This window comes from Lipotes vexillifer, unplaced genomic scaffold, assembly GCF_000442215.2.
Source record: "Lipotes vexillifer unplaced genomic scaffold, Lipotes_vexillifer_v1.1 scaffold182, whole genome shotgun sequence".
In the NCBI taxonomy this organism is placed as follows: domain Eukaryota; kingdom Metazoa; phylum Chordata; class Mammalia; order Artiodactyla; family Lipotidae; genus Lipotes; species Lipotes vexillifer.
The window spans coordinates 7,225,107-7,241,630 of NW_006798798.1; the positions used below are offsets into that span (position 1 = coordinate 7,225,107).

Below are 16,524 nucleotides of genomic sequence, written 5' to 3' on the forward strand. Positions count from 1 at the left end.
GGAGCCTGTGCTCCACAACGGGAGAGGCCACAACAGTGAGAGGCCGCGTACTGAAAAAAAAAAAAAAAAAAAAAAAAGGAACAATGGAGAAAAGCTGTCAAAGAAACTTCCATCAAAAATCTGCAAGGTCCAAATAGTTCAACAGGTAAGATAAATAAAAATTTTATGGGAGTTTTATGCCAATGCTATATAAATGTTCTAGAACGTGAAGAAAAGCTTCTAAATTTTATTTACAAAACCAGTGTAACATTGACTTCAAAGCTTGACAGAGTTAGGATATTTAAATTCATAGCAAAAATGTAAGTATGATTCATTATTAAGAAATATGTAAATAATATTCACCCATATACACAAGAGGAAAAAGAATCATATGATAAATCTCCTGTAAGAAAAGACTGTTATTTTAACTATGTGAACTTTAACGGCAGTAAAAAGTACTTTAAAGAGCAATGAGTGACCAGAAAAAAATACTAGAAAAACAAGAGAAACGGCTAATCACCTTAATATGTTAAGAATTCATATAAATTAAGAACTCAACAGAAAAAAAGGGGCATAAAACACAAACTGTTCATAAAAAAGAAATATAGATTTTAAACATATAAAAAGATGCTTGCCTTCATTTATAATAAACAAAATGTAAATTCAAACGATAGTAAGTTATTTTTCATTTATCAAACTGGCAATGATTTAAGGAATGCTAGTAGACTAAGTTGCAGAAATTGTCAGTAGAAGTATAAATTGTTATCTGCTTGAAGAGCAAAAAAAAGACATCACAATATCCAAATTAAAAATATATGTATGTATATGTATGCATGTATATGTATATATGCGTACGCATTATACATATGTATACACATGTATCACAAACACACAAGCACGTGCATATATACGTGACAAATGTAGCAGAAAATGGGAGATAACAGAAAAGTAGCACTGACTTTAAAACTTTATTGAAGTAAAAGGATTGTAGTCATTACTGAAGTATGAGAGCAAAAGCTAAATTACAGTGGGAAGTGTGACTATGGGTACAAAATATGATGCTAAAGCATTTACAATGGAAGGAAAAAGAGAAAATAGTAAAGGACTCTAAATGTCAACAAGTTTATTTAAACAACTTCAATTCTGTAAATATCTGAACGTAAAAGGAAAGGAGCCTATGTAAAAAGGTGGGCAGAAAGACTAGAATGATTACCAAAGCAAAGCTGGGAATGAATTAGGAAATGTTGATATCTAGCACACAGGTAAGAAAGCTAACTGGTCTTTTAGGTTCTGAGGAAAGAATTTAAGAATATTATCTAGAAATGACATCTTACATATATAAAAAATTCACACCAATTGTCACTACAAAGTTCTATGGCCTTAAAAAAATAACTTTGAAGAACATTTCAGAAGGATCAAAAACTTACAGATTAACAATTAAAGGGCCCTGGCCCCTCCTCACCTGTATGGTTCCTTCCCACTAACCTGGACAATGTCTCTTTGACACTTCTTCCGCCACCACCCATGGTTCTTCTTGCTCCAACTTGAAAATCACATCAGGTTTGGTAAATGGACATCCTGTCAAAGGGAAGTGACATAAGATTTGGGCATAAATACTAGGAACAATCATTCAAGAACTGAGGCTGGCCCAGGGAAACCAGGCTTTCTGAAGGACAAGGAAACTATGTTTTCTAGGAATACTGCCCCTTGAAACATAACCAAGGATGACATTTTGCTTTGAAAGCTGCAGCATGCACATGAATGTGAGCAAAGGCACCTAAAGGCCAAACTCAGGCTAACACTTAAAGGTTCCACACATTTCAGAAACACTGGGGGGAAAAAAAGGTAATTTACTCCCAGAGTTTGAGTTATATAGGAAACTACCCTTACCCACAGTGATTAAGTTGTTATAGTTTTCTAGCATCACATTCCAGTACAGGTTCCTTTGAGCAGGATCCAACTGCTGCCACTCTTCCTCAGTGAAGTCAATAGCCACATCTTTGAATGTCACTGTTTCCTGTAACAACATATTCCCACTCAATCTGGAGTCATCCATCTTAGATGTAGTGGACAAAACATATTGAAACTTGTTCTGATAGTACACAAAGGTAAGAGATTATAAAATAAATTTTACCTGTTTTTGTTATTGTCTGAAAGAAAAATATCATTTTAGCAACATCCTGTCAGTTTATGTTCATTCATTGATTTAGCAAGCACACATCTTTAATAACTACTGTGAGTTAAAGAGATCTTGGGTACTAATTTATACTGAGTGTAAAAACTGGGGGAATACAAAACTTTACTCAAGTTAATTGGTCTGGGAACTCACTAGATCCCTGTGATTCATTGGTACATGAAAAAATGAAAATAGGATTTGGATGGAAGCAGAAATGGGGAGAGAATGACTTTGAAGTATAGTAGGAACATCCAAACAGAGATATTCATTGATTTAGCAGTTGCACGTATTGTTCATTAGATCAGAAGAAATCTAAATTGAAAATGAGGATTTATTGTTCATAAGCCTATAACAGGTGTCTGCAGCCACAAAAACTGGATATATTTTTGTTCAGAGTTCACATATACTGAAAAAAGAGTGCCACAAATAGAATGCTACAAATACCAACAGATATAGAAAAAAGATTAATGACTTTTTTTTAAATGGTCTGAACCTGAATTACAACCAGAACTGTGAGAAAACAGTACCAAGAAAGATTAAAGTGTCAGAAATGAGGGACTGGTAACAAATTTCTTCAAAGAAGTGTGATTTGAACATAGAAATCAAATGCACTTTTTCTAGTTAAAAACCAAAATGCCCCAAAATATAAACATAAGAAAAAAATCTTCAATAGCACTGGAACAAAGGTAGCTTTCCATATTTCCCATACTTTGAGGAATTTCTATGAGAGATGGGGTAAGATAAAAGGAAATCACCAGGAGCTAGCTCATAAAAAAATGTTTCTGATAATTTACTTCTAGGCCTAAAAGGACCCTATGACCATAAACATCCACTAAAGTTGAGAGTATGCTGTGGGAATAATGGAAACTCCTCTTTTGGAGCCCTTTTCTGCTGAAGATCAAGGACTTATAAACAATCAGGCTTAAGAAACCAAAAGCAATCATGGCAAAATAAGACATCCCTCTGCAGTGGCCCCACTGCAAAAACAGTAATTTGGCATCCATCTATGGACAAAAGTGCCTCTGTGGGAACTGTGGGGTCCAGCACCATATGCTAAGGGACTGAGAAGGAGTCTTGCCTACCCACACGTTAAGTTATAAGCATACAGATCTCAGTCCTGGCTATAGACCCTGAGAGGCATGTGAACTGACTCTAGCCTCTCTCGGCCATGGTCCAGGAGCCCCCAGAAAATGACTGTCTTAGACAAGCACCCAATAGAAGACAGAGCTTTTGTGAAAGTACATGTCTCCAGCCAAGAAGTTCCAGTACATCAGTGGAGCAAAAAATACAAGTTTGGACTCATCAGAGAGGGTAAGAGGAACAGTTTGACTTTACCTACTTCACCCCTCCACCAAGGCAACACAGCTTAGGGCCAAGAGAAATCTTGGCCCATGATTTCATTCATGAAGGAAAATAAGAATGTGTGAGTACACTGCTTTCCCAGCTATGTGGAATGGTGTCAAAGAGTGTCATTTTTCTCTCATCACATCCAAAGTACTGAATTGTGAGCTGTGTCACTGAAAAGTCTGGGAGAGCAGCAGATAACATTTTCAGAGGACGTTACAGAGAAGCGGATCTTACTAACTGTGCTAAGGACACCATCAGGAAGAAAAAAAAGAGGAGTAAAATAAAAAATGAAAGAGGAGACATTATGACTGATATCACAGATACAATGACCATGAGAGACTGCTATGAACAATTATATGGTAACAAAGTGGATAACCTAGAAGAAACATAGAAACACACAACCTACCAAGACTGAATCATGAAGAAATAAAAAATCAGAACAGACCAATAATGAATAAGGAGTTAAATCAGTAATCAAAATCTTTCAATAGAGAAAACCCTCCCCTCCCACCAAAAAAAGAAAAGCCGAGGACTAGATGGCTTCCCTGGCAAATTCTACCAATCATTTAAAGATGAACAGATGCCAGTCTTTCTCATACTTTCCAAAAAATAGAACTGGAGGGAACACTCCCAAACTTATTTTACAAGGCCAACATTACCCTGATACCAAAGGCAGATAAGGACACTACAAGAAAAACTATAGGCAAATATCTCTAATGAATACAGATGCAGAATTTTTCAACAAAATATAGGCATACTAAATTCAACAGCATGTTAAAAGGATCATACACCACAATCAAGAAGGATTCATTCCTGGGATGCAAGGATAGTTCAACATATGCAAATCAATACATGTGATACATCACTTTAATAGAATGAAAGACAAAAATTATATGATCATTTCAATAGATGCAGAAAAAGCATTTGACAAAATACAACATCCTTTTGTGATGAAAACTCTCAACAAACTGAGTATAGAAGGAACATACCTCAGCATAAACAAGGACATATATGATAAGCCAACAACAATATCATATCCAATGGTAAAAGGTTGAAACTTTTCCTTTAAGATCAGAACAAGACAAAGGTACCCACTCTCCCCAGACCTATTCAATATAGTATGGGTAATCCTAACCAGAGCAATCAGGCAAGGAAAAAAAATACATCCAAATAGGAAAGAAAGAAGAAAACTGTCTTCTTTTTCTGTTTAGATGATATGATCTTATATATAGAAAATCCTAAAATCACTACCAAAAAAACTGTAAGAACTAATCAACGAATTCAGTAAAGTTGCAGGACACAAAATCAACAGACAGAAATCAGCTGTATTTGTACACATTAACAACAAAATATCTGAAAAAGAAATAAAACAATCCCATTCACAATAGCATCAAAAACCACAAAAGTACTTAGCAATAAATTTAACCAAGGAGGAGAAAGCTCTAGACACTGAAAAATATAAGATTTTGATGAAGGAAGCTGAAGAGGACACAAATAAATGGAAAGATATCCCATGTTCATGGATTGCAAGAATTAATATTGTTAAAATGTCCATACTACCCAAAGCCATCAACAGACTCAATGCAATCACTATCAAAATTCCCAAAGACTTTTTTTCACAGAAACAGGAAAAAGTGATCTTTTTATGGAAAAACCCGAATGAACTTTTTGGCCAACCCAATACAATTTGTATGGAGCCACAAAAGACCCCAAATGGCCAAAGCAATCTTGTGAAAGAACAAAGCTGGAAGCATCACATTTCCTGATTTCAAACTATATGACAAAGCCATAGTAATCAAAACAGTGTGGTATCTACATAAAAATAGACACATGGACCCATGTATAAGAAATGGAGTCTAGAAATAACCCCCTTGTATCAGTCAACTAATACTTGACAAGGGAGTCAAGAATATTCAATATGGGGAAAGGACAGTCTCTTCAATAAATGGTGTTGGGAAAACTGGATAATCACATGCAGAATAATAAAACTGGACACATCTTACACCACTAAAATTAACTCAAAATGGTTAAAGATTTAAAATTAGACCTGAAACAGTAAAACTCCTAGAAGAAATCATAAGGATAAAGCTCCTGACATTGGTCTTGGCAATAATTTTTAAAATATGACATGAAAAGCATGAGCAATATAAGCAAAAATCAGTAAGTGAGGCTACATCAACTAAAAAGCTTCTGCACAGTAAAAGGAACAATCAACAAAATAAAAAGGTGATTTATGGAACAGAAGAAAATATTTGCAAATCATATATTTGATAAGGGGTTAACATCCAAAATAAAGAACTCATACAACTCAATAGCAAAAAAACCCAACTTGAATAAAATTGGGCAGAGAAACTGAATAGACATTTTTCCAAAGAAGACATACAATTGGCAAACAGGTACATGAAAAAATGCTTGACATCACTAATCACCACAGAAATTCAAATCAACACCACAAAGAGGTATCACCTCACACCTGTTATAATGGCTATCATCAAAAAGACAAGAGATAAAATGTGTTGGAAAGGATGTTGGAGAAAAGGGAACCCTGTTCACTGTTGATGGGAATGTAAATTGATACAGCCACTATGGAAAACAGCACAGTACAGAAGTTCCTTAAAAAACTTAAAAATAGAATTACCATATAATCCAACAATCCCATTTCCAGGTATATGTCCAAAGGAAATGAGAACAGGAGTTTGAAGACATATATGCACTCCCATGTTCACTGCAACATTATTAACAGTAACCAAAATATGGAAACAATCTAAGTGTCTGTCTGCAGATGAATGTATACAGAAAATGTGATATATATGTATACAATGGAATATTATTCTGCCATGAGAAAGATGGAATCCTGCAATTTGCAACTCCATGGATAGACCTTTAGGGCATTATGCTAAGTGAAGTAAGTCAGATGAAGAAAGACAATTACTCTATGATATCCCTTATATGTAGAATCCTGAAAAGTCAAAATTATAGAAATAGAGAACAGAATGGTGCTTGCCCAGGGCTAGGAGGTGGGGGTGATGGGAAGATGCTGGTCAACAGGTATAAACTTCCATTTATAAGATGAATAATTTCTGAGGATCTAATGTACAGCATGGTGACTATGGTTAACAATACAGTATTATACACTGGAAACTTGCTAGAGAGTAGATCTTAAATGTTCTCGCCCTAAAAAAGAAATAATTATGTGAGGTGATGGAGGTTTTAAGCAACTACTGTGATAATAATTTTGCAGTATATAAGTGTATCAATTCAACATGTTGTACACCTTAAACACAATGTTACATGTCAATTATATTTCAATAAAGCTAGAAAAGAAAATTTTTAAAGAAATGTAAAAAAAAAAAAAAAAAAAACCAAAGGCAAAGGGTCAGGGAAAAAAAACACTGAAAGGACTTCCCTGGAGGGACAGTTGTTAAGAATCTGCTTGCCAATGCAGGGGACATGGGTTTGAGCCCTGGTCTGGCAAGATTCCACATGCCACGGAGCAACTAAGCCCATGTGCCACAACTACTGAGCCTGCACTCTAGAGCCCACGAGCCACAACTACTGAAGCCCGTGCACCTAGAGCCCGTGCTCTGCAACAAGAGAGGCCACAGCAATGAGAAGCCTGCACACCGCAATGAAGAGTAGCCCCCGCTCGCCACAACTAGAGAAAGTGCAGCAACGAAGACCCAATACAGCCAAAAATAAATATATAAATAAATTTATTTTAAAAAAACACTGAAATGCACGGGATAGTTGGGACTTCCCCTTAAGTGGGATAAAGACCAAAATAAGCTCAGAAAAAGTACCTGGTGAGGAATTACGGCTGAGGAGAAAACATAATGCAGAAAGCTAGTCCTACTGTAATGGTTTCATTAATCACATGAAAGGAGAAGAGCACATAAGATGAATTCTTGCTGACAGTGCCTCAGCCTCAGATTTCTCCTCAGGGAGTTGTATTTTCCTAAGTTGGATCAATAAAATAATTAATAAATTACAAAACCAACACCACAGATTTTGCAAGAAAATTGTAATTGCTCAAGAGTGACAGAATCCAAAAAGAAATCATTAAAATAAACTTGATGAAAATACTTTTTAAAAAATTTAGTAAATATGAAGCATAATCTTAATATGAGAAATCTAGAACTTATACACATAAATCCCCAAAATTAAAAATTGATATTTTAAGTATAAATACTGAGTTAGGCAAATAAGTTTAATGAAGAAAAATAAATTTAAAAAACAAACATATAAAATTAGGAATAAATACTGAAACAAACTGAACTTCAATGAAATTAATAATTTAAAAAGAAATATGAAACCAAGACTGATCTCAAAATGAAAAAAAGAAAAAAAAGAAAAGAAAAGAAATCCAGAACAGTTGATACTGTAGCAAAGACTTTTACTCTTCTATCCCAATATTTCCCCCCATTTCCAAATTTTTGGCTGGGCATATGGCCTCCTGTGCCATTATCATTCTTATTATCATTCTTCATCTCCTTTGAAGCTAGGTATTTTTATATAAGGTTCTGGACAATAAGATGAAAGGAGTATTATGTGCAACTACTGGTAAGTGAGATTAAAGGGAAGAGGTATACATTTTCTTCCCAGCTTCCTACTTTCTATAGACTGTTAAGTAACTATGATGGCTAGGGCAAATATACTCATTTGAGATAATGAGGTAGAAGCCAAGTATTAGAGGATAATGAGGTAGACAAATGAAATAGAGGAATCCTGGTTCTCTCTGCCTTAGAGATACAGGACCAGCCCTGATTTGTTGGTACCTGAATTCCTACAGAGACTAATAAAATTCTGTCCTGTTTAAGCAACTGTTATGGAAGATTTCTGTCACAGTCAATAATACTAGGTAAATCTATTAAGACAGATAAATGCTTATGGTAGAAAGAGAACATTTCAAAATGCTATCTTTGTGGCAGCCATAGAAATATGCTCCCAGACCCCCTTCAAGAGAACAAGCTGTGAGACACATAATTGGTGAACAACCTCCAGCCGCTCTGTCTTTAGTTCTACTACTGTGTTCATGATGTGAGACCATGCTATTCTCAAGCCACCACTGGCTATTTTTCCAGCCAAAGGCTAAGCACAGTGAGGGTATTAGGGACTGGACCATTCTACCTGACATGGGACTCCTCTAATGGGAAAATTTTGGTCAGCAACTCCCCACTGGCCTGGATGAGACTTTCTCACAGCTGCATGAAGATCTGAGATGGCAAAATAAAGAATCAGCAAGCTTAAAGATCAAGAGATCAATAGAAACTATACAATCTGAAGATGAGGAAAAAAAAAAGAGTGAAGAAAAATGAACACAGATTAAGAGAAATGTGAGACAGAAATAAGTACATCCACATATACATAATATGAGTACCAGAAGGAGAGGAAAGACAGAAGACTACTGAGAGAAATACTGGCTGAAAACTTCCTAAATTTGATTTTTAAAAAACACTAATATACATATCCAAGACACTCAATGAACCCTAAGCAGGATAAACACAAAGAGATACAAACACATCATACCCAAAATGCTGAAAGTAACAATACAGAGAAAACCTTAAAAGCTGCAAGAGGAAAACAATCCTTTATCTACAAGGCAGCACAATAAAATTGACACCTGACTTCTCATTAGAAACAATGAAGGTCAAGGCAATGGGACAGCAATATTTCAAGTGCTGAAAGAAAAAACACTATCAACGAATAATCCTATAACTAGCAAAGTTACCTTCAAAAATGATTATACTAAGTGAAAGAAGCCAGACACAAAAGTCACATATTTTAGCATTCTATTCATATAAAACATCTGGCATAGATAAATACAGAGACTGAAGGCAGACTGGTGGTTGCCAGGAGCTGGGGGAGAGGGGAAGTGGGGAGTAAATGCTTAATGGGTATGAGGTTTTATTTGGGGGTCATGAAAATGTTTTGTAACTAGATAGAGGGGTGGCTGTACAACATTGTGAAGGTACTAAATATCACTGAATTGTTCGCTTCAAAATTATTAATTTTATGTAAATTTCACCTAAAAAAAAAGATGAAATATATTCCCAGATAATTCATTGCTAGCAGACTGGCCTAACAAGAAATAATAAAGGAGAAAAAAAAAGAAATAATAAAGGAAGTTCCTGAAGCTGAAAGGAAGTGACACCAATCATTAAATCCTCATGAAAAAATGAAGAGTTCAAGTAAAGCACTAAGCAGAATACAAAACACACAGCAGATTTGTCAATTTAATTTTATTGTCCTAGGCACTCTGTTCTATGTTTCTGGAGATGTGAACATCTGCAGATGAAACTTAATATGGCAACAAAGAACAAAATGATGTGATATTCTTGCGCTAAGGGTTAATTTTTTTGCTTCTGGATGGATGTGCTTTGTCATCAGTAATATCTTCAGACCTTCCATGGCCTTATTTATACTGCCTTGGGCCTCTCACTGGCACTCATAGATTCCAAACATGTAACCAGTATACTAGTTTTGAAACGCTTTTTAATGTATGTTTCCTTATTCTTCATAACCTTTCTCCATTTTAGTTTTACTGAAAAAAGAAAGACAGAGGGGAAGATGACTGGGGGAAACCCTTTCCTCCCCCTTGGAGGCCTGGGATAGAGAAGAAAGGCCATGGAGGTAGGGACATAGGCAGTTAAATGTGTGCTCAGAACTTCCCACACTCCAGGGCATTAAGGTGAAGTAAGAAAGGTAGTGAATTAAGAGGGCAAAGTGTCATGGTCAAATTGGGGGAACTTTAAGTAGCCTTTGTGTCCCATGTAGCATATATCCTGAGTAGGGAGTGATAGGACCCTTGCAGAAGGCAAGATGACCCCACAGACTATTGCACATGGAAGCCAGGGATTCTTTGGAGGTTATGACAGAGACTCAGAGTCTATGGAGACAACAAGATCCAAGGGAGGAAAGATGAAAGGAGGAGGCCCGTGGATCATGACTGAGCTGAAAAACATACCACAAATTCATCAGCTACAGAATGCCCAGAAAAAGAAGCCAGCTAAACTAGATTCAGTGGATACCAGTCAGCACACATCCATGGAGAATCACAGAGGACCCTCTTCCTCCCAAAGCTATGAAGATTTTCTTCTATATCTCAGATACTACCTTAAGAGAGGACAGGGGTTTAGAGGGGAATCTGAATAACTGAATAATTATTCAAAGAAACAGTTTACTGATAGGACTAAGTTTTGAATCAGACTGCATCAAAACTAGCTTTTCTTTTCATGCTACTGATCAGAACTCATAAGAGACATGCGAACAAATTTTTAAAATAAAGAAACTATATTTTTAACATACATATCAATGTAGTAGGAGTAATTCTGTGACTCATACATAAGAAGTCATTGAATAAAGTTAAGGGACAAAGAAATATGGACTATATGTATGATGTGAGGAGGTAAATGGCTTTCAGACAAGGTTCAAATCTCTAAAGAATTTACAATCACAAAATTTCCTTTAATAGAACAGTATTGGCCCTGGGCAAAATTCATCTTCATAGTTTAAGACATCTTGTCCAAAACATTCACTGAGGATGTGTGATAGGTACAGAACTCCTGCTAAATAAAACAGGCTTGCAAGGAACTTATATCTTGGCTTCACCTTACCTTCTAACACCAGACTCAAGAAAATCTGCTTTCAATAAAGTTCTGGTATCTGTTGTGTATACCTTAGTATAAATTAATGTATTAAATATCCAGGAAAAAAATATTCAAGTGTTCCCCCCAACCAGTTAACAGGATTAGTTTAACATTCAAAAATTGATGACTTTAAAGGAGGAGGATCAAGATGGTGCATTAGGAGGACATGGAGCTCACCTCCCGCCATAAACACATCAAAAAATATATACACACGGAACAATTCTCACAGAAAACCAACAGGAGAAGGACTCCTATACCTAACCAAAGCTGCAAGAAAGATCTCCACAAAACTGGGTAGGATGGGGGAAAAAAAGGCATCAGGTTGGGACCTGCACCCCTGGGAGGGATCTGTAAGGAAGACAAGGTCCACACAGGCACACCCTTGCCCTGGGAAATGATCAGGTTGACTCACAATCTGGGCATCCCAGTTCTGGGATCTTACATGGAGGAGACAAGCCCCCTTGCCTAATGGGATCTGCTGAGACAGAAAGAAGGGTTAGAGAAACCTAGATCCTACTCATGAGGTATGCTAGAGAAGCCTAGAACCTACTCATGAGGTGTGTGCATATGCTGGCTTGCTAACAATCAGGATGGAGAAAAGGTTGCACCGGCAGCAGCCACCTCACCTCACTTCCTAATCCTAAACAGTAAATGCCCCAGCCCTGCTCCCTCTACACCATAGCCTGGTGTGAGATCAGGGGAAAGATTTGTTTAGCTCCACAGAGGCAGACAGGGGGCCCCAGGGGTGTAATCTGGATGGAGCCATGGAGCCACTGTCAGTGTGCACACGGGAGGGTGGGTCTAGCCAGGGGAGACACTGTCAGCACACACATCAGGCAGCAGGTCTAGCTGGGCAGACACTGTCAGCACATCGTGCAGTGCCACAAGAATGCATAGTGGCTAAGTGCTGAATCTAGGGCAGGTAGGTCCTGGGAGAGGGCTTGATCTAGCTATGCAGAGACAGCCCAGATGGCCTGGGGTGTGATCTGGAGGGAGCCACAGAGCTTCACTGTCAGCTTGCGCACAGTGGTGGTGGCAGCTCTAGCGGTGGAGACTTTTGTCAATGTGTGCACAGGGGCAGCAGAACCAGCTACCACAGACAATGTCAGTGTGTGCACTGGGCAGTGCCACAAGAATGCATAATGGCTAAGTGCTGAATACTGGGCAGACAGGCCCTGGGCAGGGGTGCACAGCAGTTGGTTTCCCAGCGAGAGTGCTCCAGCCCCACCCATTCAACACAGCAGCTTAGCACCAGACCTGGCACAGACAGATCCTGGGAGAAGTCTGCCACAGAGGCAGCCCAGATCTCAATACCTGCCCACCTCAATTCCTGCAGTGACAACACCCCGACACCCAGCTCCAGTCTACTCCACACCACAGCCCTGCACTAGATCTGGGAGGAACAAAACAGAGAAAAGGATGCACCTTGGGCTGCTTCTGAGCAGAACCCTGGACACCTACACACGTGGCACATAGGTTTGCTAAGAGCACATGGGCCTCACTTGCTTCAGCATTCACCTTCTTTGGGATAGGGCACACACTGAAGGGCAACAGAGCCTGAGAAAACTGACCTCAGGACTTCTACTCCAACATTTGGGAAGCAGACCCTGCCCCCGACAGGGTGGTGACAGCCATGGAACAAAGAAGAGACCCCACCTCCCATCTAGCATAGGCTCTGGACACCAAAAGACCAACTATCAAGGGAATAACAGGCAGCACACTCTGAAGAAAAACGTGGCTAGCATCCACACCAAAACCAGCCCTCGCACCAAAAATGTTGGACACACACAGTCTACATAGGGACACTCCCACGTAAAAACACCCCTTGAAGAACACAGTAGATAACTGTTTCTCCTAAATTCACAGAAGCAGAGAAAGTTAAGTAAAATGAAAGAGCAGAGGAATTACTCCTAAAAGAAGAACAAGAGAAATCCCCTGAAAGAACAAATAATGAAGCAGACCTCACCAGTCTACTGGACCCCAAATCCCCAAAAAAAAGGGTAATAAAAATGCTACAGGAATTAAGAAAGATTATCAATAAAAATGAAGATCACTGTAACAAGGAGCTAGAAACTATGAAGGTGAACCAATCAAAATTAGACGATTCAATTGCCAGGATAAAAACCAATCTAGAGGCAATGAATAGCAGACTAAATGACACAGAAGAGCGAATAAGTGATCTGGAAGATAGAATAATGGAAATCACCCAATCAGAAAAGCAGACAGAAAGACAAATTTTTTAAAAAAAAGGAAGAAACATGCAAGATCTATGGGATAATATAAAATGTGCCAAGCTACGCATAATAGGGGTTCCAGAGGACAGGAGAGAGAAAAGGGTATCAAAAATGTATTTGAAGAAATCATGGCTGAAAAATTCTCAAACCTAAAGATGGAAAAAGATATCCAGGTACAGGAAGCACAGAGAGTCCCAAACAAGATGAACCCAATCAAACTCATGCCAAAATATATCATAACTAAAATGAGAAAAGTTAAAGAGAGGATTCTGAACACAGCAAGAGAAAAACAGTCAGTTAGAGGGAACCCCCATAGGCTATCAGCTGATTTCTCTATAGAAACTTTTCAGATCAGAAGGAGGTGACATGACATATTCAAAGTCCTGAAAGGAAAAAAACAGAAACCTAGGATACTCTACAGCAAGATTATCATTTAGAATAGGAGAGATAAAGATCTTCTCAGACAAGCAGGGCTTCCCTAGGGGCACAGTGGTTAAGAATCCATCTGCCAATGCAGGGAACACGGGTTCAAGTCCTAGTCCGGGAAGATCCCACATGCCACGGAGCAACTAAGGCTATGCGCCACAACTACTGAGCCTGCGCTCTAGAGCATGAGAGCCACAACTACCGAGCCCATGTACTGCAACTACTGAAGCCCACGTGCCTAGAGCCTGTGCTCCGCAACAAGAGAAGCCACCACAATGAGAAGCCTGCACACCACAACGAAGAGTAGCCCCTGCTCGCTGCAACTAGAGAAAGCCCATGCACAGCAATGAAAACCCAACACAGCCAAAAATAAAATAAATTAAATAAATTTAAAAAAAGGAATTTCTCAGACAAGCAAAAACTATAGAATTCAGCAATACTAAACCTACCCTAAAAGAAAGATTGAAGGCTCTTCTCCAAATAGACAAGAAACAAGAATCTATAGGAAAGGGAAAATCAAAATAAGAAAGGTAAATATGTAACAAGATTGAAGACCACTTAAGCCAGTACATAGATTAAAAACAATCAAAAAAAATTTTAAAGCAACACAACTACAATTAATAGCAAAAGGGTAAAACATAAATATGTAAAATAGGACATCAAAATCACAAAATGTGGGGGAAGTGTGAACTTGTATGACTATAAGTTTAACTCAAGTAGAGATAGTCATGGGCCAACAAACTTGAACTCCACAGTCACCACAAATCAAAAACATATAACAGATTAACAAAAAACAAAGATAGGAACTCAAGCATAAAACAAAAGAAAACCATCAAACCACAAAGGAAAAAAAACAAAAAGAAGAAATGAACAAAGAACTGGAAAAACAACTGGAAAACAAGGTTTAAAATGGCAATAAGTATATACCTATCAGTAATTACTTTTAATATCAATAGACTAAATGCTCTAATCAAAAGACACAGGGTGGCAGATTGGATAAAAAAGAAAGAGCTACCATATGATCCAGCAATCCCACTCCTGGCTATATATCCAGGAAAAATGAAAACTCTAATTTGAAAAGATACATGCACCCCAATATTCATGGCAGCACTATTTACAATAGCCAAGACATGGAAATAACCCAAGTGCCCATCAAGAGACGATAGGCTTAAGAAGATGTGGTATATATACACAATGGAATGTTAGTAGCCATAAAATGAGTGAAATATTGCCATTTGCAGAAACATGGATGGACCTAGAGAATATTACACTTAGTGAAGTAAGTCAAAGACAAATATTAAATCACTTATATATGGACTCTAAAAAATAATATAAATGAATCTATATACAAAATAGAAACAGACTCACAGACATAGAAAACAAACTTATGGTTACCAAAGGGGAGGGGGAGGGACAAATTAGGAGTATGAGATTAACTGATACAAAGCACTATACAAAAAACAGACAGGCAACAAGGATTTACTCTATGGCACAGGATATTATATTCAATATCTTGTATTTATATTTCAACATCTATAATTGAAAATAATCTGAACATATATATTTATAACTGAATCTCTTTGGCTGTACACTTGAAACTAACACAATACTGTAAATCAACTATACTTCGATTTTAAAAATTGATCACTTTAATTGACCAAATTAACAGAAAAAAAGGATCAAGATCACATATACGGGCTTCCCTGGTGGCGCAGTGGTTAGGAATCTGCCTGCCAATGCAGGGGACACGGGTTCGAGCCCTGGTCCAGGAATATCCCACATGCCATGGGGCAACCAACCCCGTGAGCCACAGCTGCTGAGCCTGCGCTCTGGAGTCCGCGAGCCACAACTACTGAAGCCCGCGCACCTACAGCCCGTGCTCTGTAACAAGAGAAGCCACTGCAATAAGAAGCCCACGCACCACAACAAAGAGCAAAAGCAGCCAAAATAAATAGATAAAATAAATTTATTTTAAAAAAAGATCACATATACAAGAAAACTGTATGACAAAAGTCAATACCAATTAATGATAGACCCCCTTAGCAGGCTAGGAATAAAAGGAAATTTCCTTCATCTGTAAGAGTATTTACGAAAAAACTTTCATGGTATATCGTACTTACTGGTGAATCATTGAAAGTATACCCTTAAGACTGAGAATGAAACAAAGATGACTGCCACCACATCTATTCAGCATTATACTGAACATTTAGCAATTGAAATAAGGCAAGAAAAAAGGGGGGGCATGAGAATTCAAAATGATGAAAAGTGTCTATTTGCAGATGATATATTTGTAAACATAATTCAGTTCAATTTGAAATAAAAACCTAAGCAGTTTTAATTGTGGAAATGGACTAATTCTAAAATTTCTAAGGAAATATATAAATCACTACAAATATCTACAGCAATGTTAAAGAAAAACAAAGATGGAGGATTTGTTTTCATTATCAGATACCAGTATTTATAACAATAAAGACATGGTAATTAAGATAGAATGGTATTGACATAAGGAAAAATAAAACAGTGGAAGAGGATTTAAAGTCAGAAATACATATATTAACATGAATATGTCTTGAAAACAATATGGAGTGAAAAAAGTGAGTTGCAGAACTGTCAGTCCATTATGTTCCCTATTATTTAAAAATCTAAAACAGAGAGCAACATTGTATAATATTCATATATACAAATCAGTGTGGTAAAAACATAAAACCATGGACTC

The 16,524-nt window shown here is 37.5% G+C and overlaps 2 protein-coding genes across 4 annotated transcripts in view; one reads left to right on the top strand and one right to left on the bottom strand.

The window, feature by feature from the left end:
• LOC103084210 (zinc finger protein 570) overlaps positions 1 to 16,524 on the top strand; it is a 345,144-nt gene that overhangs the window by 69,329 nt on the left and 259,291 nt on the right. The gene's annotated exons all lie outside the window — the stretch shown is intronic.
• ZNF569 (zinc finger protein 569) overlaps positions 1 to 16,524 on the bottom strand; it is a 57,100-nt gene that overhangs the window by 8,418 nt on the left and 32,158 nt on the right. Inside the window, exons 1-3 of one of the 3 annotated variants that reach the window (XM_007471045.1) lie at positions 2,309 to 2,318; positions 1,870 to 1,989; positions 1,465 to 1,557 (exon numbers count right to left, since the gene is read on the bottom strand). The exons of 1 other annotated variant lie outside the window; for it this stretch is intronic. In XM_007471045.1, the coding sequence (XP_007471107.1) occupies positions 1,465 to 1,557; positions 1,870 to 1,989; position 2,309 (214 nt within the window). In that variant the 5' untranslated portion in view covers positions 2,310 to 2,318. Of the gene's footprint in view, positions 1 to 1,464; positions 1,558 to 1,869; positions 1,997 to 2,308; positions 2,319 to 16,524 lie in introns of those variants that run through there. One more of the 3 variants, XM_007471043.1, reaches the window with a different exon arrangement.